Source organism: Gossypium raimondii, chromosome 5 (assembly GCF_025698545.1).
Source record: "Gossypium raimondii isolate GPD5lz chromosome 5, ASM2569854v1, whole genome shotgun sequence".
NCBI classification, from domain to species: Eukaryota; Viridiplantae; Streptophyta; class Magnoliopsida; order Malvales; family Malvaceae; genus Gossypium; species Gossypium raimondii.
In genome coordinates this window covers 637,700-661,743 of record NC_068569.1, presented here as the reverse complement: position 1 = coordinate 661,743, position 24,044 = coordinate 637,700, and the positions used below count along the sequence as shown (strand labels likewise).

At 31.0% G+C, this 24,044-nt stretch overlaps 2 protein-coding genes across 2 annotated transcripts; both read right to left on the bottom strand.

Annotated features, from left to right (window-relative positions):
* Positions 1-219: 219 nt before the first annotated feature.
* On the bottom strand, positions 220-3,742 carry LOC105769846 (preprotein translocase subunit SCY1, chloroplastic). Its single transcript, XM_012590762.2, has 8 exons — positions 3,415-3,742; positions 3,030-3,187; positions 2,563-2,948; positions 2,062-2,361; positions 1,882-1,971; positions 1,157-1,280; positions 788-951; positions 220-698 (listed from the first exon to the last, which is right to left on the bottom strand). The coding sequence occupies exons 1-8, from the start codon at positions 3,588-3,590 to the stop codon at positions 468-470; spliced, it is 1,629 nt and encodes a 542-aa protein (XP_012446216.1). The 5' UTR covers positions 3,591-3,742; the 3' UTR covers positions 220-467.
* An 8,763-nt stretch (positions 3,743-12,505) lies between these two features.
* On the bottom strand, positions 12,506-17,201 carry LOC105769040 (protein SUPPRESSOR OF MAX2 1). Its single transcript, XM_012589417.2, has 3 exons — positions 15,259-17,201; positions 14,567-14,867; positions 12,506-14,442 (listed from the first exon to the last, which is right to left on the bottom strand). Exons 1-3 carry the CDS (start codon positions 16,491-16,493, stop codon positions 12,811-12,813), a joined length of 3,168 nt encoding a protein of 1,055 aa, XP_012444871.1. The 5' UTR covers positions 16,494-17,201; the 3' UTR covers positions 12,506-12,810.
* Positions 17,202-24,044: the final 6,843 nt, after the last annotated feature.

Below are 24,044 nucleotides of genomic sequence, written 5' to 3'. Positions count from 1 at the left end.
AATATTGATGTATAAGATAATTTTAATCTATCAATTGAATAATACGGGAAAATAACAAACTAATATGACATTATACATATAGTGGTATGTTTGATTTTGGAATCAGATTTTTGGAATCAGATTTTGAAAATAGTAAAGTTTAATTAACAGTTACAGTGATTAAAAATAACCAAATTAAAATACAAAGTAAATCCACAATTTTCGTGATAAAAACACAAATTTCAGCTACCAAATAGACACCATTCCTGTCACCTTGAAAGTGGCTGCTCCGAGCAGTATATGTACAAGATAAATCCCGAGTCGCATTTTATGCTTCGTAAATAAAAAAAAATGGATATTCGGAGTATGATAGTTCATAACAAGAGTCAATGCCTTGCTTGTCAGAGAAACTACGGTATACAGAACTAATCGTTGCTCAGAAAAAAAGGTCTTCCTATTCTCTTCTGGTCTTAAGCTTGCCGCCTCTTTTACGGGCTATACTTGTCGAAGTCGTAAAACTCTATGTTCTTGTACTTCTGGGATATAATCTCTGCTTGAACTTTTCTTGCAGTATCAGTTGCACATCCCACAAGAATAAGAACTGAAGTGCCCGCAAATCCTCGGAATGCAGTCAAGTGTGTGGTTTGCTCGATCACGGCAGGACCAGCTGCCAAGATTGCTAAAAATACTGAACCCAGAACCGATATCCGACTAAGAACCTATTCCAAACAGCCAATGACATTTTTATTCGAGAAAAGTGAATATAATAAGCTGCTAATGACATTTTTATTCGAGAAAAGTGAATTACCGTCTTTAAAAATGCTGCTGTACTTTTACCAGGTCGGACCAGTGGAATCGAAGCACCTTGCCGCTTCAGTTGTTCACTAACATCATCAGGGTCCAGTTGTAGGAAAGTGTAGTAGTAATTAAAAAAGGCTATCAACAAGATATTGGTAGGAAGGTAGAAAGAACCTACAAACATTTGTGACTTCCAAATTATTTATGCATAACGAATTCACCGCTCAAGCGTCTATTTTAAGCATCGTGAAATTTATGATTTATCACAACATGTGTCGATGCGATCTATTCGGACACAAAAGATTCTGCCAACTAGCAAGCTTTTACTACAGAAAACGTAACGGACTAAACTTCTAACAGTCAAAATCATTGATCTTACCTCCGGGATTCAAAGCAACTGCAGCCTTCTTTAGAACAGATATGCCAGTAAATCGTGCTAAAGTACCGGGAAGAGCTAGGGATGATGTAGAAAATATAATCGGCATCACTCCAGAACTGTTTACCTGGTTGGCAAAACAAGTGAATTAATACAAAGACGAGGCACTAGATTTTGACGATACGGTTAGTTGCACATTCGACACCCAAAAAGAGAGTTTGCTTTGATAAAAAATACCATCACAATGTCAGAAACTTCATTCACAATTAAATAAATCCTCTATCAAACACTACAAAATTAGTGACTAAAATTTCAACAAGTTAAAACTGTCATCAAAAGACCATGGAAAGATTGGCGGGGCAAAATAAGTACACCGCTCTCTTGAGGATAAGCAATTAAAATTAACTGCCAAGTCAAGGCTAAACAACTTGAGAGCACAATCACAAGAAAGGAACGGTATTGATTATCAAATGATCTTTGTACATAAGATGCACCAAGAGAAATGCATTAATTTTCTTCAAGCACTTCGCTATGATCAACCGGATTACCTTAAAACCATTGACTAAGACATGATCAACGTTATAGAGTACAAAATTATCATTACGATCACAAGTCAAACGATGACAGAGATACAGGTGTTTTAACAGCCGGTGTCAATGCTATCACAACTATTAGCATCAAGCCCATTATAGTGTTAGAAACTTTTGAAGTCCATTGGGAACACATACCTTAAAGGGTAGGTAAGCAGATTTTTGAAGTCCTCCGCTTCTGCTGGTGTATCTTGAGGCATAGTTGATTGGAATCTTCCTCTCTGCTTCCTGAAATCCTTTGTTGAGACAATTGTTAAGATTCCTTTTCCGTCAGTATCAGAACTTCATTTAAACAAGAAAAAAAGAAAGTAGGGTTACCTGAACATAAACGATGCCAAGTACCAGCAGGAAGAACGAGATAATGATGGCAACAAGTCCAATGTAGTTACCATCCTGATATGCTTGTGCAACTGTCCTTCCAAAAGATGCAGGCAAGTAGGATAGAATATTCGTAAATATTAAAAGAGATGTGCCGTTTCCAAGCTTTAGATCAGAAATCCGTTCCCCAATATATGTTGTTAGTACAGCACCAAGTGTCAATAAAGTAACAGAGGAGAGAACCCACTGCGTGCTGAAATCGTTGACATATGGACGAAGGTAAAGTACTTGGCCAATTGCCTGCCATGTAACACAACATTACAAGAATAAGGTAAAAAGTGATACTTCATAGACAAAACGAGTCTTGCTGTTAACAGGCGTTCCTACAAAAAGTTTCGTATTACTATAGCAACTAGCAATGTCAATTTCTTATGGTCACAACATACATGCAACAATGCATCAAGTCGAAACTACACGAAAATGTTATATCTAGTTCCTTACCTGTACTATAGCAAAACCAACCGAGGCATATCTAGTATATTGCAAAATTTTCTTTCTTCCAGCTTCACCTTCTCTTTTCTGAAGATCTTGCAATTTAGGGTAAACTTGGGCGAGGAGTTGAAACACGATTTGAGCGTTAATAAAAGGAACAATACCAAGGGAGCATATACCAAGTCTACCAATGCCTCCTCCGGAGAACGAATCCAAAGTGCTTAGTAGACTGTTCTGATCCAAATTGCCAACGAAAGCCTCTCGGTTAACCCCTCCCAGAGGTATATAAACTCCAAGACGAGATAAAGCCAAAAATGCTAAAAGCTTGAGAAATTTTCCTGGTAATGGGCCTTTGAAGAAATCCCCAAATTCAATGGAACTGTCCTCAATTGCAGCTGCCAAAGTCCAAAGGATCCATGTCAATAGCCAAGACAATAAAATCGATAAACCCGAAGTCAAAAATCTTAAAAACAAACCTGCCACTCCTCTAGCCGAAGAAGATTTCTCCTTTCTAGTACCTGAGGTACTCTCAAATGTAGGTGTTAACAAGGATAGAAAACTATCCCAAACACCATTTAAACCTGAAGACTCGTCTGGGTTGATACCCAAAGGATCAAAAACAGATCCTTTTTGGCTGAAAAGGAATTCCAATCAAAACACCAAAGCATTAATAAGTTAATAAAAACATGGAGTTCTTTGCGTAAGTCTAATATTCATATCGCCTTAGCTTATAATCCTTGTAATTGAAACTAAGAACTTGCTTCTACCCTAAAAAGCTCAATCCAGAAACAAATTCAAGCAAAAAATAAAAAAAAGCACCATTTTTGAATGGGATGATAAGAAAATGGAAAAAAGAGTTACCTGTTAGAAAGAAGACTAAGGTCCCATGATTGGGAATTGGAGGTGGGTTTTGGATGAACACTTAAACTGGCTCTGCAAACAGAGTTTTTGAGTATTGGAGAAGGCTTAGGAGAAGAGAAAGAGGAGAGGTTGAAGGTGAGAGGCCAAAAAGAAGCTTCCCTGACCGTTATCAACATTATCCTACAATAATTTCAGTTCAAACAATTGGGGTTGCAGTTTTTCTGGGTCTAAATTTTATATTGACAACAACAATAGAAAGTGAAATTCATTAGTGACCACGCCTCTCTCTTGCAAACAAATACAAGACTGTTGATATATTTTGATTCTTGAATGGCTCCACTCTTATCTCCTCCAGTCTTTAATATTACAATTTTTTATTTAAATTTAAATTCAAGAATTAAAAAGGAAATAACTATTAAATTCAATTTAATTTTAGTTAAAACATTTAAAAACAAGTCAACCAAAATTTTAATCAAAGAGACAAAACAATTTATAAAATCGATCAAGAAACCTAAAATAAAAACAAAGGCTAGTAACCACTTTTTTCCGTTTTCTATAATTTGGATTAACTATTTTAAATGTTTTAATTAAAGTTAAATTGGATTAGAGACAATTTTAAATATGGATGAGTGTATGAGAATAATATTATTGATGCCTGAAAAATAATTTTTATGATCTTTCTGATATAACTTATTCTTAAATAAAAATATAAATATTAAAATGAATTTAGTTGGAAAGTTGAAATATCATTTTACTTATTAACATACAAATCTATTTGACAAAAGTTGGTACTAATTAAATATTTTATTTGATGATATAAATATTAAATAATTTAAAATGAAGTTTAATTATTACTACAAACGACACTAAGGCTCCGTTTGTTTCACTAAAAATGGCTTTCGGAAAATAATTTCTGAAAAATAACTTACTTTTCTGAAAAAGCTAATATTTTCTGGTGTTTAGATGAATCTGTGTACAATATTTTCTTTTGTTTGGCAGGTTCTTTAAAAATATTTCATAAATGTCGTTTTCAATTAAACAAACATACATTTGAGGTTTTTTTCATTGTTTAATTGAGTTTATTTTATATCTATACTTTTATATTTTACATTGTTTTTACATATATTAAAAATATTTTATTAAATTTAGGTTCATTACAATGATTATTTTTGTTACATGACTACCAACTGAGTATTTTTTATTTAAAATGCGAATTTAACAAAATTGACAAAAAAATCAACAATGTCAAGAATTTGACTTGATTTTCAAATCGAAAAGTAGAGGATTAAATTTTGAAAATAAAAGTACGAAACTAAATTGCAAACTTGTGAAGAGTATATAGACTTATGACATATTTTAACATTTATACTACAAAATATTTATTATTAATATATTTATAATTGTAATAAATATTTAGTATTAAAATATTAATATTGATATTTTCAAGTGAATAATATTATTTAAAATTATTATTTTAAATTTTACTATTAAAATAAAATTTAAATATTAAATAATTTATTAAAATAATTTATTATATTAATAATTTATTATATGACTAAATGTCAATAATTAAATACATATGTTTAATAATATTAAAAATATAATATTTTATATTAATATTTTAAATATTTTAAAATAAAAAATTTATTATCAATATAGTAATATTATACTTGATTTAAGTTAATTTTTATATAAAAGTAAAATTATTTATTGAAGAGCTCTTTTTCGGAAAATAACTTACGCTTCTCAAAATGGTAAGTCATTTTACAAGGAAAAATGTTTATTTTATGTTGACTTGTAAGTCATTTTCTGTTGACCAAACTATTTTCTGTGAAACAAATACAGGAAAATACGGAAAGCATTTTTCGTAAAACCTTTTACATGTAAACAAACGGATCCTAAAATTCAAATTATGTTGGGCCTAAAATTAATAGACCACAAGCGAAGCGAATTGTAGGTTTGGGGTAGATAGTACAGTTTATCCCTAATTAAGGACGGAGCTTGGTACAAGTTAAACGACCCAATTTAAATTTGGGCCAAGCCTCGTCATCTAATTGTATCCACCAAAAAACTAGTCCAACTTCATCATTTGTTTTCGATTGCAGATTTTTCTATTTCTCCTTAAGTTATATTTTAAAAATTAAAAGATAAATAAAATATTTGATAATATTTCTAGAATAAAATTTTGGTACGTCAAGAATGTATTTTCACAATACTATAGATATGTGGTGCAATTGATTTCAGTTTTAACGTATCAATTCAATTAAGGAAATTACAAAAAATATTTCTTTGTATTTAAAATATGTTATATTATTTGGAGATATTTTAGTCTTTTATTTTAAAAGAATGTTTATGATGGGATTTGAATCCACACTAATTGCGGTGGTAAAACTTTAAATTTACCACTAAATAAAAGCTTTATTTTGAAATTTTCAAACAATTTAATTTTATGCATTTTACTACCACCATCAATTGTATCTATTTTTACTATTATTTAAGCCCTTGCTTGAGTTGGTGCCACGAATCAAGTTTGGATTATTCGATGGTACTTTAATTTTATATACCAAAATATCTTTTCGTATTTAAAACAAGTTACATTATTCGACGGTACTTTAATTTTTTTATTTTTATTTTAAAATGGCTTATGGTTGCATTGGTGAAACCTTAAATTTACTGCTCAAAAGCTTCATTTCAAAATTTTGTATACATTTTAATTAACCCGACACTAACTTAGAATTGATGACAACACCATTATAAATAATTGTATTCATTTAGCATTCTTAATCTAATGCATTCACATGTTTAATTTTATTTTACTTACAATTTAATCTACTATTTATTCTAATATTGTACATATTTCATGTATTATTATTAATTTGTCAAATTCGCTATCAAACATTATATTTTGTGTAAGTTGTGGATTTAATATATGTACTTTAAATTGGTCATTTTAGTCATTGTACTTTTAAAATTTGAAAATTCTAGTCCTAACCAAATAACGACTATTAAATTCATCAAGTTAAGTTTTTTTAATAAAAAATTGATGCATCAAACATATTATTACATATGTAATACTATGTTTGTTTGTTGTTTTCGCATTCGACTCATAAAAACTAGATAATAAATTTAACAATTGTCATTTGCATTAAGAATGATCCAATTGGTGAATGTGGATTAAATCTATAAACTTATACATAATACAAGACTAATTGCATAATTTAACTAAACATATTTAACTGTTATTATTAGATTAAGACTAAAATTGATCAAATTTAACAACATAGACTGAAATTATCCCTAATTACTTATAACGAAAACGGAGTCATATAGAAAGAATGTGTGGTTCAATTAGGTATTAATTAATTCTTGACTATCTTTTATTCTTTTTGTTGTTTTTTCCTTTCCTTTTTGGGAGCTTTACCTAATTCGTCAACTAACCATTAGGACAGTGATTGGTTGGTTATTGTTCATTGCCTAACCTTTTTAGTTTTATATCTCTTTTTCCTTAAAGCCTTTGTTCAACATTTGACCATATAATACATCTCTCATCTTCAACATCTCGACTCTATCTATACTACTACTTCAAGCCTTCCTTCTTTCACATTTGGCATGCCGTCTTTTCTTTTTTACTTTCAATAAATATACTTCAATTTTAATTTTGATCCTTGAAATATATTAAAATTTAAGATTTGATCTTTATACTTGAATTCTTTATATAATTTGGCATTTCAATATTTATAATGCCATTAGTTTAAATATTTTATTCTAATTAAAGTATTGACATAAATTTAAAACTCAGCCATATCATAAGTGAATCTCTTAATCATTATATAAAAACAATAATATTGTGGGTAGACATTGGCCCAGCCTAAAGGCCTATTGGAAAAGTGAGAGGATTTGGATAAAAATATAGGCTAAAAAATAAAGCCCGCTTTCTAAACGAGTTGAGCATTGAGTAAGTTTTTTTGGGCCTATGCCCGACCCGACCCGAATTTGGAAAAAAAATTTGTTGTTGTGTTTGCCTATTATTTTCACTGTTTTGTTTTTGTTTCTACTGTTTTGCCGCTATGTTTTGTTGCTGTTTTGCCGTCATTTCGTTATTATATTGTTACTATTTTTTGTTATTGTTTGGATATCGTATAATTCTTGTTTTTATTATTAATTTTGCTATTAATGTAGAGGCATTTGTTTGTTCAGTTCACCTATTTTAGTGTTATTTAAGTATAAATATTTTTTAAATTTATTTTCATTTTATTAGGAAACCTTTATTTTAATGTTTTTAGTGTATTTTATGTATTGTATTTTTTGAATTTATTTTTATATAAAAATAATATTATAAAAAAAACATCAATACAGGCAAGTCGAGCTCGAATTTTATCATTTTTATTTGGGTCAGGCCTGGGCAAAATTTTAACCTCATTTTTCGAGTCTAACTAAGCCTGGGTCTAAAAAATAGGCTTAAAATTCTATTGAGTCTTGGTCCTACTTGACCCATGATCACCCTAATTGTGAAACATTTCTTTAAACCAATTTTCACCATAATTAGTGAAGCCTTAAAACACCGAAATATTCAACATTTTGATTTGAGTTTTATTATTTAAAAATTATATGTGATTGGTTAGTTAATTTATCAGAATTAATTTGACTTAAATTTGTTTAGTCCAATGCTATGCATGTAATGATTGACTTGATTAAAATTGTTGATATAATTAAATGTAATTATACCTATTTAGGGTTAGAGTACTGGTCTAATTTTAGGATCTTAGTGAGAGGCTTTAGATAATATGAAGCTCAAAAATGAGTTTAAGTAAAAAAATGTGTTAAAATATGGTTTAGACTTAGGCTCTAACATTCAAAATTCAAACTTAGCTCGTTTTATACTTTGTACTACAATTATTTTATTTTTATATAGTATGTAATTTATATAAAAATAAATATAAAATCTATAGTGTAAACGTTAAAAAATATGTTGAGGTGTTTGTGTTTAAAATTTTAATAAATATAAAAATATAAAATAACATAATATAATATTTAAAAATTAAATAATAATATGGATAGGCTTGAGTTAGACATTTATAAATATGGGTATATCAGAGTAAAAGCTGAGATTATATTTCAAGTCGGATCAAATTTAAAGAAGTATAAAATTTACTAATAATTTGATATTTGACTGATAAACACCTCTATTTATAATATATATAAGAGTCATAAAAGCAAAGTTCCTCAAAAAGGACAAAATAACCCAAAATTGCTGGTTTAGAAGCAAACAAGAATAGGGACCAATTAAGGAATGGGTGTCCAATTGGAGTCCTAGAGGTTAGGGATTCCCACACAAAAAAAAACCCTTTATTTATGTGTGATTCCCGATGCCCCAACCCCTCTTTATTGGTTAATAGGGTGAATAAAAAAGTGAGACCAAAGTTGATAAATAAATAATTAAAAATGTAAAGAGAGGGAACAGGTAAGCATGTTGCTCTAATTCTAAAATTCTGCACTGCATATATACATACATAAAGATGAGCAAGAAAAGGGTGATGTTGTGCTTTGTCATCTACTTGTTTTTCCAAACCCTTTTCATTCTAATTATAATAAATAAATATCTCAATTATTTTATTCCAAACCCAAAGTGGATCCACTTTAAGCTTTTAAAATGTAAAAAGGAAAACAAATCATGCAAGTGGGTATTTCAGATTATAAATACACTAACATTAATCCAATCCTTATCTTTTGTGTTTCTAAAAGGAACTTCAAAAAAATATATAGTAGGATAAAACTTGAGATGTCAGCCTCTACTTTTTCATGTTAGGAGAAAAAGTTAATGCATTTGGTATCCTTCTTTAACACTTTCTCTCTCGGGTTTAGGTATATTTTGTATTTCTTTATATTTTATATAAATAATTTTATCTATTTTACCGTTTTAAATTCGGTTCTTAATATACACGTGGTGTGTAATTGTCTAATTATTTTATCAATCACGCTAGTTTTTAACCGTAAAACGAATTAATTTTAATAGAATAAAACAATTTACTCTTTTATTTAACGTTCATTGACTAATTTACTCAATTTTTGAATAAATAAAATAAAATGTAATTTAACTCTTAATACAATGACTTCATAATACTTTTACCATAAATACATAACATGTTGCATTAATCAAACGTATTTACATCATGTTGAGACATGAGTATTTTTTTGTATCATGTTAAAATGATCTTCTTTAAATTTATTCATAATCTAGCATTAATCATGGTGATTGTGACATAATTTCTTACTACTATTTATAATCTTTTAAACCCTTAAATTATAGGTTAAAACGTGTTTAAATACACTTAAACTTACATCTTTTTACTTATTACAACAACAATATTAATTGATTTAAAGCTTATACAAGATTGGAACATTAAACCCACCCAAATAAAACTTGTGGTATTGTTGTGATATTAGAGTTGGGTTTTTTTTTTTTCTTAAAGGCATTAATGGAATTGCAAAGGTTGGAAATTTGGTGGGAAAGTAATAAGCACCCACCGGCCTTACGGAAAGGGAAGCCTTTTTAACGGTTGGGGGATTCTACCCAAAGTGGTTGAGGGGTCTATTCAACTAAAGATGTGAGGGTCCCGGTTCAGGTGGACCTGGACCGCTTGCGCCACGCCTTCCCTTCCTTCACCTTTCGGTTTAGCCGCCGACGCACGTGGGTCCAACCCCACTTTTACCATACATGTTATCAACTTCCTCCATCCTTTGTCTAACTTCCAGTTTTCTAGAGAGATTCATATTCAAAGTGTATTTTTAGATAAAATAACACTTTTTCTAATTTGGCCCTTCAATTTTTTTCAATTTAATCTTTGAACTTTTTTTATTTATATTAGTCTCGAAACTTGACACGTTTTCTTAATTTGATCCCAGAACTTGAATTTTATAAGATTGATGATGTGACACTTTAAGGTTATATTATGTCATCATTAAAAATATTTAAATATTTTATAATATTAATAATTGAACCAAGATTTTTAAATTATTACAAACAGAAAAACTCAATATCTATTTTTTTTAATAAAATAAAGGAACCTTATAACAGAGGGACTAAAATTTTAAAAATTGCAAGAGCTTGGGACTCTTTGGTAGATTTAAACCAAAATTGTAAATGTCTTTGATAAAATACTTACTTCTACCTGAAATTCGTTCTCAGACACATTTAAGACCATTCAAACGTACATCCTATTGATTGCGCTGAGTGAGCTAAGACTAGAACCATACATCTAAACTGCGGGTGTGAACATGTAATAGATAAGAAAGCTTTGGTGCCTGCCAAAATGAAGGATGGTTTAAGTCATCTCCTACTGTGCATAGGAACATAACAAGGGTAAGTAATCCTAAAACAGGGAATCCAACACATGGAAATGCCAGGTCGTTTATTCGGATCATTCGAGGATTCTGGACGACCATATGTGATATTGATTTATAATTTCATATGCACCACAGCAGCATCTTTATCCAAGCTTTTTTTATATATTAAAAAAAAAAAACCAAGTATCTGAAACTGGGCTCTTTTTTCTTTTCATTTTCAAACTTTTTATCTGATCTGCGATTCTTAGCCAAGGTAGAGAAAAATAAGAGTTTTAATTGAAACAAAAATTAAAAAGTCAAAAGAAAAGAAATTGCATGCGTAACAGAAAAAGGATTGTTCTTTTCACATATATTATATAGTGTGAGGAAAGTCGTGGGTGAATGCATAGACGCAACAATGCATGCTGGTTAACAGTTCAGGTCATCAACCTCTTCTTTTTTTTAAAAAAATTAATAATACTAATGAGTTTTTAGCCATTGCAATTGCATGTCACTGTTTCTCCTTTTTATGTTCCATCATCATGGACACATCGTATCCCATATAATTTCACCATTGTCATTAGTTTTGACAAATATGAGATGCCATTGGACGGTTTCGAGTACACAAAAAGCGTGTTGACAAAACTTATATTGGAGTCGAATTTAATTATATGAATACATTATATACATTTAATTAATCATAAAAAAAATAAAACTAAATTCTTTTTATTTTATTTTTAATGATACCAAATTATCTGATTTACTGAAACGGTATAGAATGAGAATTAGGTGTTAAAATGCAATTTGGCATCAATTAAACTTGAATTTTGGTTCCTTCCACATTCCGATTCAAAATCCGCCAACTCATTTTTAAACCATTTTTCACCCTTTTATTTTCAAATCAAACTCCCTTTTGGGGTGAACAATCATTATAAAAGCAACCACTTTTTAAGATATATATCAAAATATATTTTAAGAGAGGGTTGGGGTTTCTCCCTAACTCAATTAGAAGAAAATCTACTTGAAAATTAAAAGGAAATAAAAATAAAATAATTTAATAATGATGATGTCATTTTTGGTAACGGGATATATAGAATCAAGGAAAAGAAAAAGTCATAGATGCGACGTTAAGGAAAAATGTGAAATTCAAGTATTAAGTTACATATGAAACAAACAAAAAAACAAGCAGAAATGGTTTTGAGAAATGAGATTGCAGGGGTTTATTAATTTTGATTATAGGAGGAAGGCAAAAATGAAATGGCACGCGTGATTCATCATAATTTACCAAACATTCCAAATGTTCCACATGCATGGCTCATAAGACAAAGTAGAACTGAAAAAGCATATTAATTAATTAAAGAGGAATTGAAGTTTGTAAGAAGAATATGCTTATTGGATGTGGAGTGGTTGGGGGGTGTTTCTTTTTATTTCAGTCTAAAAAAGGCTGACATAATCAAATAGACATTTGCCACAATATAATGTAAAGTTAGGGAAGAAAATAATAACCCCACCGTCCCTTTTGTTTCTTTTGCCTTTTTTGCATGATATGCATCTGCACTCAACAACAAGCAGAGCTTTGTGATCAAGTATGTTTAAACAGTGATTATAATAATATAATACCTTTTCTGATTCCTTCAATTTTGCATTTTGTTTGTGAACATGGTAGTTTTGCCCTACATTTTTATATGTAGAATCCTATCAGCTATACGTCATGTTTTCCCATATGTTGATTTTGTAAAATAAATAAAGAGGATGGTCCAAAATGTGGTTGAGGAGTAAAAGAAATGAAATAATATAATAATAAAAGAAAATGGGAGACAAAATGTGTGATTACTAAAAATAAGGAGCACCGTTAATCTATCAACATCTCCATCTCCCTTTGCTAATCATCTCCTTTTTTACCCCTCTCAACCGTCAAAATACAGTTGAGCATATTTACATCTCTATCCAACTCAAATACCAACTTTACCCCCCCCTTCATTCTTCATTCAATCAATTCTTTTTTGATTTTGAGCTAGCAACCAAGTATAAATATATATATTTTTTATTTAATCATATATATTTCCTTCACTATCAGAACCCATCATCAACATCTACCTTCACACTACTAGGAAGCCAATCTCCATTGTTTCGATTACATGTTTCGGAATCGAGTTCCAGTCGGAACACTAGTGATGACTCCTCCGATGCCGGCAATCGTGTTTTCAGTTGTTGTAAGCTTGGAACCAATGCTTTCTCAGTCCATTCTTCTAATCCAGTTCGACCTATCCATACCCCACTTGTAATCTTTTCCAGAGCTTCATCTACGATCTTGATCGTTACCCTGTCGCCAATGACACTGCAGAACTTTTTGGTTATGAAATCAGAAATGTCGCGCCTAATGGGACCAAAATCGACAGGTTTAAAAATGATGGCATCGTCGACGGAATTGAGTAGCTCATGGGGTACTGATGATGATGTTGAGTTGGATAATAGTCTGTTTGTGAGGCCTTGTCCTTCTTCATGATCCACCGTGAGATCACTGGAATTGTGTGATCCATCGGCTTTGTCGTCTTCCACATCAGCGGCTTCATTAAGATCAAACGATAACGAACCGGTTTCCTTCCTAGGTTTCGTTGCTCTGTCTTCATCATGGAGCCAACTGGCTTGACGCTTTGCGGTTTTCTCACTAAGAGATAACTTTAACTGCCAACCTCCGCTAGCTAAACCGACAAGCTTCTTTTCATCCAGGGTAATAATACCATTTGATGAGAGATTAAGATTCCCTGGTAACCAATTTGCAGTAAGGATGAAGATAACATTTCCTAGACTGATCTCACGACCGTGAGAATCAGCAAGTCGACCTCTCTCCATCGCTCGTTTAATGCTGCCTCTAACCAGCATATCTGCTTCATCGATATCTTCAAGCACTACTACCGAGAACGGGTTTCTCCTAACTGCCTCCGCTATTTTATCCACTACTGTTTTACCACGGAAATGCACATCGGATTCCCCATCACCACGTCTTGACCCGACACATATCACTACCGGATGAGCTCTACATACTTGATCTGAGAGGGCCAATGCCATCTTCTTCTTGCCAACCTTGTCAGGGCCAGTAAACAATAACCAAATGTCGCCCTTTGAACCAGTACCCCGTCGTTTTCCATTGCCTAATTTACACTGCGTCACTGTTGTGGCCACTGCAGATGCCGCATCTCGCTGCCACCAAACTTTCTCTGTTAAACCTTTAAGTAGTTTCTTGAATGACTCGATATCTAATGTGTTCAACAACTTATTGCTTTGCAAATCTTGGAACTTGTTCTGTGGTTCAGAAGGTATGCAGCCCAAAAAGTCCCTTAAACGCTCTTTATGGGGTTTTTCAGGACTTGTCTCAATGATCTTCGGTCGCCCAAGAACAAGATCCGTCTTTACAGGGCTTCCTGGTGGGCTACTTGCCTGTTCCATTGGTTGGCTAGCTACTAGACTTGGGTTCAGTTGTAGTGCCTCCCCAGTGTTTTTGTTCAATGGTAATTTCGGTTGGAAAGGTTGGCGTCCTAGCAGACTCGAATTGTACAAGCTCGCCATCGAGAGAGCTGCAGGAGTGAATCTCTCAGAGCCTAGACTCGGCTGATGAAAACTCGGATGGACATGCAAGCACGTATCGTTCCATTTCTTCTGCAACTCTTGGGTCTTCTGCGTCCAGATCATATCTTGATCCTTAGCCTGTATATAACACGACACCATAAAAACAAAGCTTCAATATAAGAGGAAAAAAACAAAGATTAACCTCTGCAAATATTCAACACAGAGCGCGCACACACAAAAAAGAACCTAATAAGCTTGTTACCTGCGCCTGATCCATAGTTTTGATATCACTATCATGGGCCTTAGCATTCTGCAACCACTGTGGCAATGCCGGCCGAGTTGGCTCTGATTTAAAATCAGAGGAGCGTTGCTCATGTTCCTTGGCCGCTAAAAGTCTAGTAAGATCTTGTTTATAATTCTGCATGCACTGCGGGCAACAGCCTGTTTTCCGAGTAGGGTCAAAATTCTCAGAGGGTTGCCTAGGTTGAGCAGCAGTAGTTGCAAAACCCTTCAATGGAGATAGTGACTCAACAGAGCTGCCAAGTATCCCATTGCTCCCAAGCCTGAAAAATAAGAAGCAGAATACAAGTTAATCAATAATACCCAGCAGCTACAAAGTCAAATTGAAACATGAATGTAAAAAGGTCTTGTCAACGTGAGGGAACCCTTTTTTGCATTACGCTAAGTCTTAAAGCTGACAGGAAAAGAAATATTAAATTTTTAGATCAGAATCAAGCTTATTTTTCCCAGAATAAAATCTATTAGAGCAAATATACACCATGGCTGATTCTATTAACAGAAATTTCTTGATACCCATTAATATTCCATATTCAATCACATCTACTGGCATATTAGATATTATCCATGTTCAAATGAATTCAACTTTTCCCAGCATAATCTGAAAGAATTAAAAAAAAAAAAAAAGCTTCCCAAAGAAGATAAAAATAAAAATACCTAGAAAACATTCCTGGGGAAGGAGCTCTAGCAGCGATAGGAACAGCTTGCAGATCCCAATCATTCTCCATTGAAGGATGATACACTTGACATCTCAAATATGTTTCACATGTAGCAGTCCCAATCAACCAAACTCTTCCATTTCCTTCTCCGAATCTCCCCAACAATTTACCCATCTCAACCACCGCAGCACGCCCAGCTTCAGATACCACTTGTTGCTGCTGTTGTTGTTGTTGAACTCCGCCGGCAAGACCCATCGGCTGATTGCTCTCCACCAACCATTTTAAGTCACCCAAATCGAGAATCACACCTCCACAATCCAAGTTCCCAATCATTGCTCCAACTTTAGTGGCTAATTCCTTGATTTTAGCAACGGTTTGGGTTTTATCCAATGCGAAATCTTTCTCCAAATGAAGCACCTCAACGTTTCTCAAAACCCCATCAATTTCTTTGTTCTTAATCTTCCTCAATATCTCCTTAACGACCAACTCCGGTTCCGATTCACCGACCAAGACTGGGTTCATCTTTTTACTCCTCATCAGGATATCAATCACTCGTTTCACTTCTTCGTTCCTTTGTTGCCCGGCTGCTCCTTGCTGTAATCTCGGATTCAAATACAAATTCCGATTGGCGGAAGGTGCGGCAACGGCCGGAGTGGGAGCTACGACAGGTCTGAATCCCAATCCAATTGGACCGGTTGTGTTGGCTGAGTTTGAAGACGTTGAGTTCAATGATTGTTCAATCGTTGCTTTAACTGCTGGACTTGAAAAACTAGCTTCACGCATGACTCTACTAACACTTGGATCATCAAGAATCGATATAATTAATTGTTCTAATTCCACTTTAACAGCCAAAAGCGGTTGTTGTTGTTGCTCGGGACATCCACGTCGTTGATGGGCTTGAGCACGTTTAAGAGCAGCCATCAAGGCATTGGAGATTGGTGGGTCTTGCCCCGGGCTACCACTATTAGCGTTTTGGGCGGTGGGGAGACGCTCCAGCGCCACGCTGAAACAAAGCTCCAAAGCTCGACACTGCAAGGGATGAGAGGAATTGGGGTGGGATTTGATACATGCTTGACGAAGGAATCCAGTGGGAGATGAAAGGAGCGTCGCCGCCACATGGAGCGGCGTCGTTTGGCCGTGATTCCTCCGGCTAGCTTCAGCTATCGAATGATTCAACACACTGGCGGCCTCCGGCGTCAGAGTCTGTTGGATCGTACTTAATCCAGCTCTCATCTTCTTCTTCTTCTTCTCCTCTTCCTTTCTGTGTATCTATCTCTATATTTTTAATTTGTTTTTAGGTCTCTACTTTCTATTGTCTAAAAAAGAAAGAAAAAATATATAATAGAAATAGACAGACCCAAATAAATCACCAAATGAAAGCTTTTTACAGACAAAAACAAGAAACTATGAAAGAAACCATAGATAGAGAGCTTATAACCTTCTCAGCTTTTTAAGTGATTATGTGTGATCTTTTTTTTTTTGTTTATATATTTTCTCTCCATCTGTCTTCTCTTCACACACACACAAAAAAATTAAATTTTTCTCAAAAAAAAAAAACAAAAACAAAAAGTGGGTATTAGAAAGTTAAGATTAGAAAGAAAATTCAACGCGAAAAGGAGAGATCAGATCCCCTCTTTCACAAGAAACTCCCCATTTCTCTTCCCTTTCTTGTTCTTTTTCTCTTTCTATTTTCTATCTCTTTCTATATGATTCATCAAATAACCCCAAAAAAAATATATATATATCCAAGCACAATTTAAGTGCAAGTTTTAGACTCTACCTAGCCTGGCCGCCACAAAATTGGGTAAAAAGTAAAAATTGAAAAGAAAAAAAAAAGGAAGAAGAAGAAGAAGAAGGGAAAGTGATATTAGTTAGGAAAAAAAAACTAAAAAATGGTTTTGTTTTTATTTGAAAAAAAAAAGAAAAGGAATTTCTAAAAATTAGAGAATTGGAAGTAGTAAGAGTATGCAAGGAATTCTGAAAAATGCTTTCTGGGCAGTGCAAATCTGCTCTCCTTTTTGTGTCATCCCTTCCTTTCTTTTCTATTTTTCAATATTTTTATAATAATAAAGTATTAATTAAATAATAAACTTAAAGCTTACTTTCTCTTGTCTCTATACATCAATACATTAAAGATAATGAGGTGAGACAAACACCTTTTTTAGAGAGAGAAATGAATAAAATAAATAAAATTCATTCATCATCGCCAGAAGATTGCTTTTTACTTTTCATCTCTCTCTCTCTCATAACTGTGGTGGATTGTACTGGCTGCTCTTCTTCTTCTTTTTCTTAATCTTTTATCTTGTTTAAATAAAAATGAAATTATAGATGAATGAGTTCTCACACGTAATGAAATATAAGAGGGAATGTGGGGCTAAGAGATTGAAAAATAATTTGAATCAGATCGATAATAGGGTAGTAATTCAACCAATATTTTGTGCTTTTCACACTTGCCGTCGCTGCAAACACATCCCACGATTTTTACCTTTTCATACCCTCTCTCTCTCTCTCTCTCTTTTGCCGTCCCTAAACTCTTCTCCATTTTTTAAATTTACACATCTCTTTTTATTTTTAGGAATTTACTTTTTTTTACTTTAATTTTTTTATCCAATTGTTATCTCTTTTTATTTTTAGGAATTTACTTTTTTTTACTTTAATTTTTTTATCCAATTGTTATCGCTGTTAACACCTTTTCACTAGTGTGCTATTTTGAAATTAAAAAAACTTAATTACTAGCAACATAACTAAAAAAATAATGTTGTAATAAACTTGAATTTACTGAAATAATTTTAGCAATGTTAACAATAGGACTTAGATTTCAAAATATGAAAATTATAGGGATTGAATTCTTAAAAACAAAAGTACATTAACTAAATTTCAAATTTGAGAAGAGTACAAAGACTTAAAGTATAATTTAACATTTTGTTTTCTTCTTGTAATACCTCCGCGACAAGACATGTGACAAGCCTAGAAAACTCTGAACAATAGGCCTGCCATCAGCAAGGCAGGAGGTCACCTGTGAACTCACCTTCTCAAGGAACTATCCGAGCAACAGATGACCCAATCGTTGTTAGGACCATGAAATCGTTAGGTCATCAACCAACACGTTAACACCATATTACAAATGACCCCTCCCTATAAATACCCCTCAAAACAATAAAGAGGGGATGGACTCTTGAGAATACTAAGTCTATATTCTGTCAATACTCTTCAAAGTTCTTATTATCAACATTCTCTCCACCTTTGTTCTCCGTAGCCTCCAGCTCTCCGGCCCAATTTGATGAACTAGCTTCCATAATAACCACTGCTCTCTTCTATGTACTCCCTCCTTGCATCATTGTATCCACACTTCTCAAACATACAATTTTATGCATTTAAATTAAAATCTTTATGAACATACCACAATTTGATAACGTTGATAAAGATCTTTAAGCTCACATGCACAATTATTATGCATGAGTTTTGTTCGATTTTATATCAAATCTTCGTTCGCTTATGCTTTATATTTATTTGAATATACTTTTATATTTACAATTTTATTACATTTATGATATATTGCATTTATACTTATAAACTTAAAAATTATTTATGAATATCAAAATTAAAATATATTTCTTCATCTCTAACATTTTCAACTATTTTTACTTTCAAATAATCTTATATTTTTAATATATTTTTTTCAACGTTAAACTAAGTAATAAAGGCAACATGTAGCTTTTAAACTTGATATATTTTTTAATTTAGTCCTTAAATTTTTTTATTGATCTACATTAGTCTTGAAATTTAACAACTTTTTCAATTTGGACCCTAAACTTGGATTCCATTAAAGTACAATGACACGACATACTGAGAGAGTGACACATCATCCCTTAAAATTTTCAAAAAGTATATACATAATCTAAAAATACAAAAAAAAACTTCCTAGTGATGAATTTATTTTATTCCTTTTATCTTAATTATAAATAATAAAATTTTAATTATATATTGAATTACCATAAACTAAATATATTGAATTATTTCATAAAAATTAATTTTAATGTCATATGTATTGCATGTGATTTTACATATTTAATATTTAATACGCTTTTTAAATACTATATTTTTATTTGCATTAATTGATGTAAAATAATATTTTTTATTTGAATTATTGAATATAAATTCAAATATTATAATTAAAAATTTAAATAATAATTAAAATATTTTTAACATATTCAATACATAATACATTTTTACTTTATGTAATTAATGCTAAACAATATTATTTAAATTAATAACTAATATTATTTAAGTAATAATTAAGATGTTTAGAATTTTATCTAAGTTACATAAAAAAATAGGATGTAAAAATAATTTAAACTAATAATGTTACAAAAATAAAAACAAAAAAATTGATAAAAGGATATTTAGTTATAAATTAAACTACGAGTTTAAAATAAATATTAAAATGGAAATGTAATTAAATTAGGAATTAAATGAAAGGACAGATATTTGTATTTTCATTTTTTTAAAGAGCAGTATTTGATTTCATTTTCTGTTATATAGAGAGCAATAATTATATATCACGTAAAATGATGATAAGAAAATTGACTAATTTAACGAATGGTACACTTGGTGTCATCATGTCTTCTAGTTTTGGTTTTATGATCCTAACCACAATTTCACTTATTTTTAATTTATGGTAATTTTTCTAATAAGCTGCTTGTACTCGTCACTGCTCTTAAGCCACTTATTTAAGATGTGTGTAAATAAGTATTTAAAATACAAATGTAATTCGATATTTTCAAAGGGCATCTTGAAAAATCAAAGGTTGTTGAGTGAACTCTAAGGACTAATTATCCTGCTAATTTTAAATAATTAAATTTTATTGCACAATATTTAGCATCAAAAGTTTCACAATACAAATCCTCACTTAATTATGATTTAAAAAATTAATTTAACCATCGGTTTCAAATCATTCTTATTCAAGTCATTCGCGCTAATTTGATAACAAAAAGTTTTTTTAAACTAGTATAATAACATATTTAGTCCTCAATACTTATTCTATCAATTTGATCATGATTCTAAATATTTGAACATCAAATTCATCCTCAAACTTCCTAACCAAAGCCTTCATCTTTTGATGAGGAAGTTTGAGGATTAAATTGATAGAGTTTTTAAATGTGAAAGGTTAAATTTATTGAATTATTTAGGATTAGGATCAAATTGATAAAATATGTAAGTATTGAGTACTAAATGACGTGTTATTATACTAGATAGAAAAAGGCTCTTTATTATTAATTTAGCTGCGGGTGACCAAAACGAGAATTAATTCAAACATTAGAGCCTAAGTTAATTTTTTTTTTAAAATTTCTGTAAAATAGTCAATTGAGGCTTTAACTCTTTTGACAGTGTAAGAAGACGTGAATTTGAGTGTGTTGAAGTGGATTATCCTTTTATACTTCCACGATAGTAAAAGAAGCACGTGTCAAATTTTAGATAAAGTCCTTAAAATTGAAATTGACTTGGTCTCAGCTGAACTTATAATCATTCTTTGTATTAATGTTCAATTGTAAAAAACATTTAAAAAAAGGGGTTAAAGACTTATGGTGCGAGAGTCATTGATAATTCCTTGAATTATTATCTAAAATTCGGCCGACCCGATGCACGTCAATTCTATTAAAAAATAACCCAACACTAAAATAATCCTTAAAAGTTCCTTTTTAACTCTTTTCCATTCTTTACTATATATTATCTTATCTCATCCTGGGTGTACGATTATTTAGTGCTAAAAACAACTAGAAAATCGATTATTTTTAGTGTAAATAAAATAAAATTGGGCTAAAATTTTGTACAAATTGTTGATAGATTTTATCAATTTATCTTCATATATATTACCACCTAATTAGATCAAATTAAAATATCACCTAATAAGGTCCAACTTATTAAAATTTGGCATCAAGTATTTTAAACATTTAATTTTATGAAAATATTTATAAAAAAACTCTTTTATTATTTAAGAGATTGGTAATCTAAATGGAAAAAGGAAAAGAGTGAAAAGAAGCAAAGTTTATATAATTGGGGAGTGAAAAAAAGAAAAAGACCTTTTTGGGATTCCTGACTTTACAAAAAGTGATTTGATACTTCTAATGCCAACAACTACTTTATTATGTAAGAAAAAGAGAGCAAGTCTTAAAGGAACAAAAATCATCATCATCGTCTCCTTTTCCTTCTATATTATACATTTTCATATTATTCGCCTTTTTTGTAACGCACGCCCTCTTCTCTTCCCTTCCCTTTTACGCGTTTTTCGAGCTTCCTTTTTTCTCTCTTCCTACAACTAATCCTTTTTTTAAATATTCCCCTTTCTCACGCGCTTGCCTTCCACGCCCTTTCGATATATCTGGGCCGTTCATCCGGACCGAATTTTGGGATTTTTTTTTTTTATCGCCAGAATATGAAATTTGTCGTGTAGCGAAGCAAACAAAAAATTAAAAATAAAAAGCTGACGCGTGAAACTTAGTCCTTTCCTTTTCCGGCGACCGAGAAAACAAAAATTAAAGGTGTGAGTTTAAATGTAAGAGAAAGTTTTCAACTTTCTGCATTTATTACCGTTCACGTATCTTTGCCACCTGCTTCTCTGCTTTTTTTCTTCCAGTTTTTTTCAACTTTTTCTCCTTTTCAAATGACCCTAATACCCCTCCCCACCACCTTACTTTTTCACTAATATAATTTTTTCCTCCCTCAATTTCTTCCTATGCTAATTCATCCCTCATTATATATTTTTAATGTAATTGCAGGTAAAAATATAAATTAAATTACATTTTTTAGATTAAATAGTAAAGTGATTATTTTTTAAAAATTTCATCTATTTAATTTGTTAAAAATTTGTTTTTATACATTAGCATGAGATGTTCGTGACATATAGAGTTAATCATGGGTCGGCTCCGGGTTGAGTCAATACAAAAATTTAGGCCTAGGCCCAAAAATCGATCTAAAATTTAATCCAAGCCCGGCCTAAAAAAATTGCTAAAGCCGAGCCCGGTCTGTTCGTATTAATTTTTTTGATTATTTTTATAGAAAATTTTAAAAATATAATACATAAAATAAGCTAAAAATATTAAAATAAATGTTTTTCAACAAATTGAAAATACATATTAAAAAAGGTCTTTATACTTAAATAACACTAATATAATTGCAACTTAATAAGCAAATGCCTTTGAAATAATAATAAAATTAACAATAAAAACAAAAATTATACAATATCTAAACAATAACAACAAAATAGTAACAATATAATAATGAGATGATGGCAAAACAACAACATAACAACAGTAAAGAATAACATACAACATCAAAATTTTTTGTCAAATTCGGGTCATGCTAAGCCTGGGCCAAAGAAGTCTTGCCCAAGGCTCGACCTATTTTCTAAGTGAGCCTTACTCTTTTTGTCCAAACTCATTTTTTGGACATATATTTTTGCCCAACCCCTCTCATTTTTCTAGCAGACATTCAGACCTAGGCGAGTGTCCCGACCCATGATGAGGTCTACTGACATACCATGTGTCATTATTTAGTTATTTTATTTGTTATGTTAGTTTTTAATAATACTATTGGATAAAAATTTTAACAGAAATAATTAATTTGACAATTATGTAGTAGAATGAGTAAAATGCAATTTAACTTTTAATACAAGAGATCCAACTTTTACCTATAATTGTAATACTAATAATGATTTTTATTATTTATAGTTTAATATAATCTTTTAAGAGTTAAAAATAATTTTTTTCATTGATTGTTATGTACAATTTAAAAAATTATTATATATGACCATCTAATTATGTATGTCATGATTTTTTTTTGTGAACTATAAGAAGAAGACAAAATACTTACAACAACGCGACTAGTATGATTTAAATCCAGGTCACACTTAGAATGATGAACATCCTAACCAGTAAGGCAACACGCAATATTCATTAATGCCATGAATTATATCATTAAAGATTAGAAATTGATATTATGCAATTAATTCAATTGTTTTCTATTTTTTTTAGAGTAGCTATTATTTTAAATTTTAAATGAACAGTGTCAATTGATAGTCCATGACTCTTGTCCCAAAGTTACGATGCCACCTCCTCTAAAAAATAGTCACCTAAGCATTTTTTTTCCTTTCGAAACAAGCTGTTATATTATTTTTAGAGTAAATATGCTTTTATAATATGATATTTATTTATAAAATCCTTGATTTCAATATTAAAATAAATTTTATTTTGAATTTGAAATTTTTAGATTTTTATTGATTTTAACATCATAAAATTTAAAAGAGTAATCAGAATTTTCAAAAGAATGACTGTATTATGCACATAAACACTTTAAAGAAATCTTAAAATATTATTTTATTTTCATTTAATAAATAATTCACATAAACATAAAATATAAATGAATTTTAAAATTTAAAATATTTTTAGTTTAATATTAAAATCAAGGATTTATTTATATAACTTTCTTGTTTGGACAAAGTGCAATAATTTAAGATTTTATTTTTGAAAAATAAGTTTCAATCATGTGCTCGGTTGGATAATTATAAAAAGAAGTGGTAAATGTATTAATAATACCCTCCTTCAAAATGTTGACACGTCCAACACGCATTTGGTTGAAGTTAAAAGGTGATATTTATAATTGAGTAACGAAAATATGAATAATTAATTGATATTTTAATGCTAATTTACTAAAAGCAATACGTTATGTAAGAAATTGTAAAAAGGATTGAAAAGTTTATGGGCACCAAACCTGTTGTTTAATTATTGT

Bases quoted from the DNA above. Each gene is read 5' to 3' on its own strand.
- LOC105769846 (XM_012590762.2), bottom strand. From the start codon at position 3,590: ATGTTGATAACGGTCAGGGAAGCTTCTTTTTGGCCTCTCACCTTCAAC. The intron at 1,972-2,061 runs GTAACCCTACTT...AAAGGATTTCAG, and splicing joins TTGGCATCGTTTATGTTCAG to GAAGCAGAGAGGAAGATTCC. The intron at 952-1,156 runs GTAAGATCAATG...AAATGTTTGTAG, and splicing joins AGTTGCTTTGAATCCCGGAG to GTTCTTTCTACCTTCCTACC.
- LOC105769040 (XM_012589417.2), bottom strand. From the start codon at position 16,493: ATGAGAGCTGGATTAAGTACGATCCAACAGACTCTGACGCCGGAGGCC. The intron at 14,868-15,258 runs GTATTTTTATTT...CTTATTTTTCAG, and splicing joins TCCCCAGGAATGTTTTCTAG to GCTTGGGAGCAATGGGATAC. The intron at 14,443-14,566 runs GTAACAAGCTTA...TGTTATATACAG, and splicing joins AAACTATGGATCAGGCGCAG to GCTAAGGATCAAGATATGAT.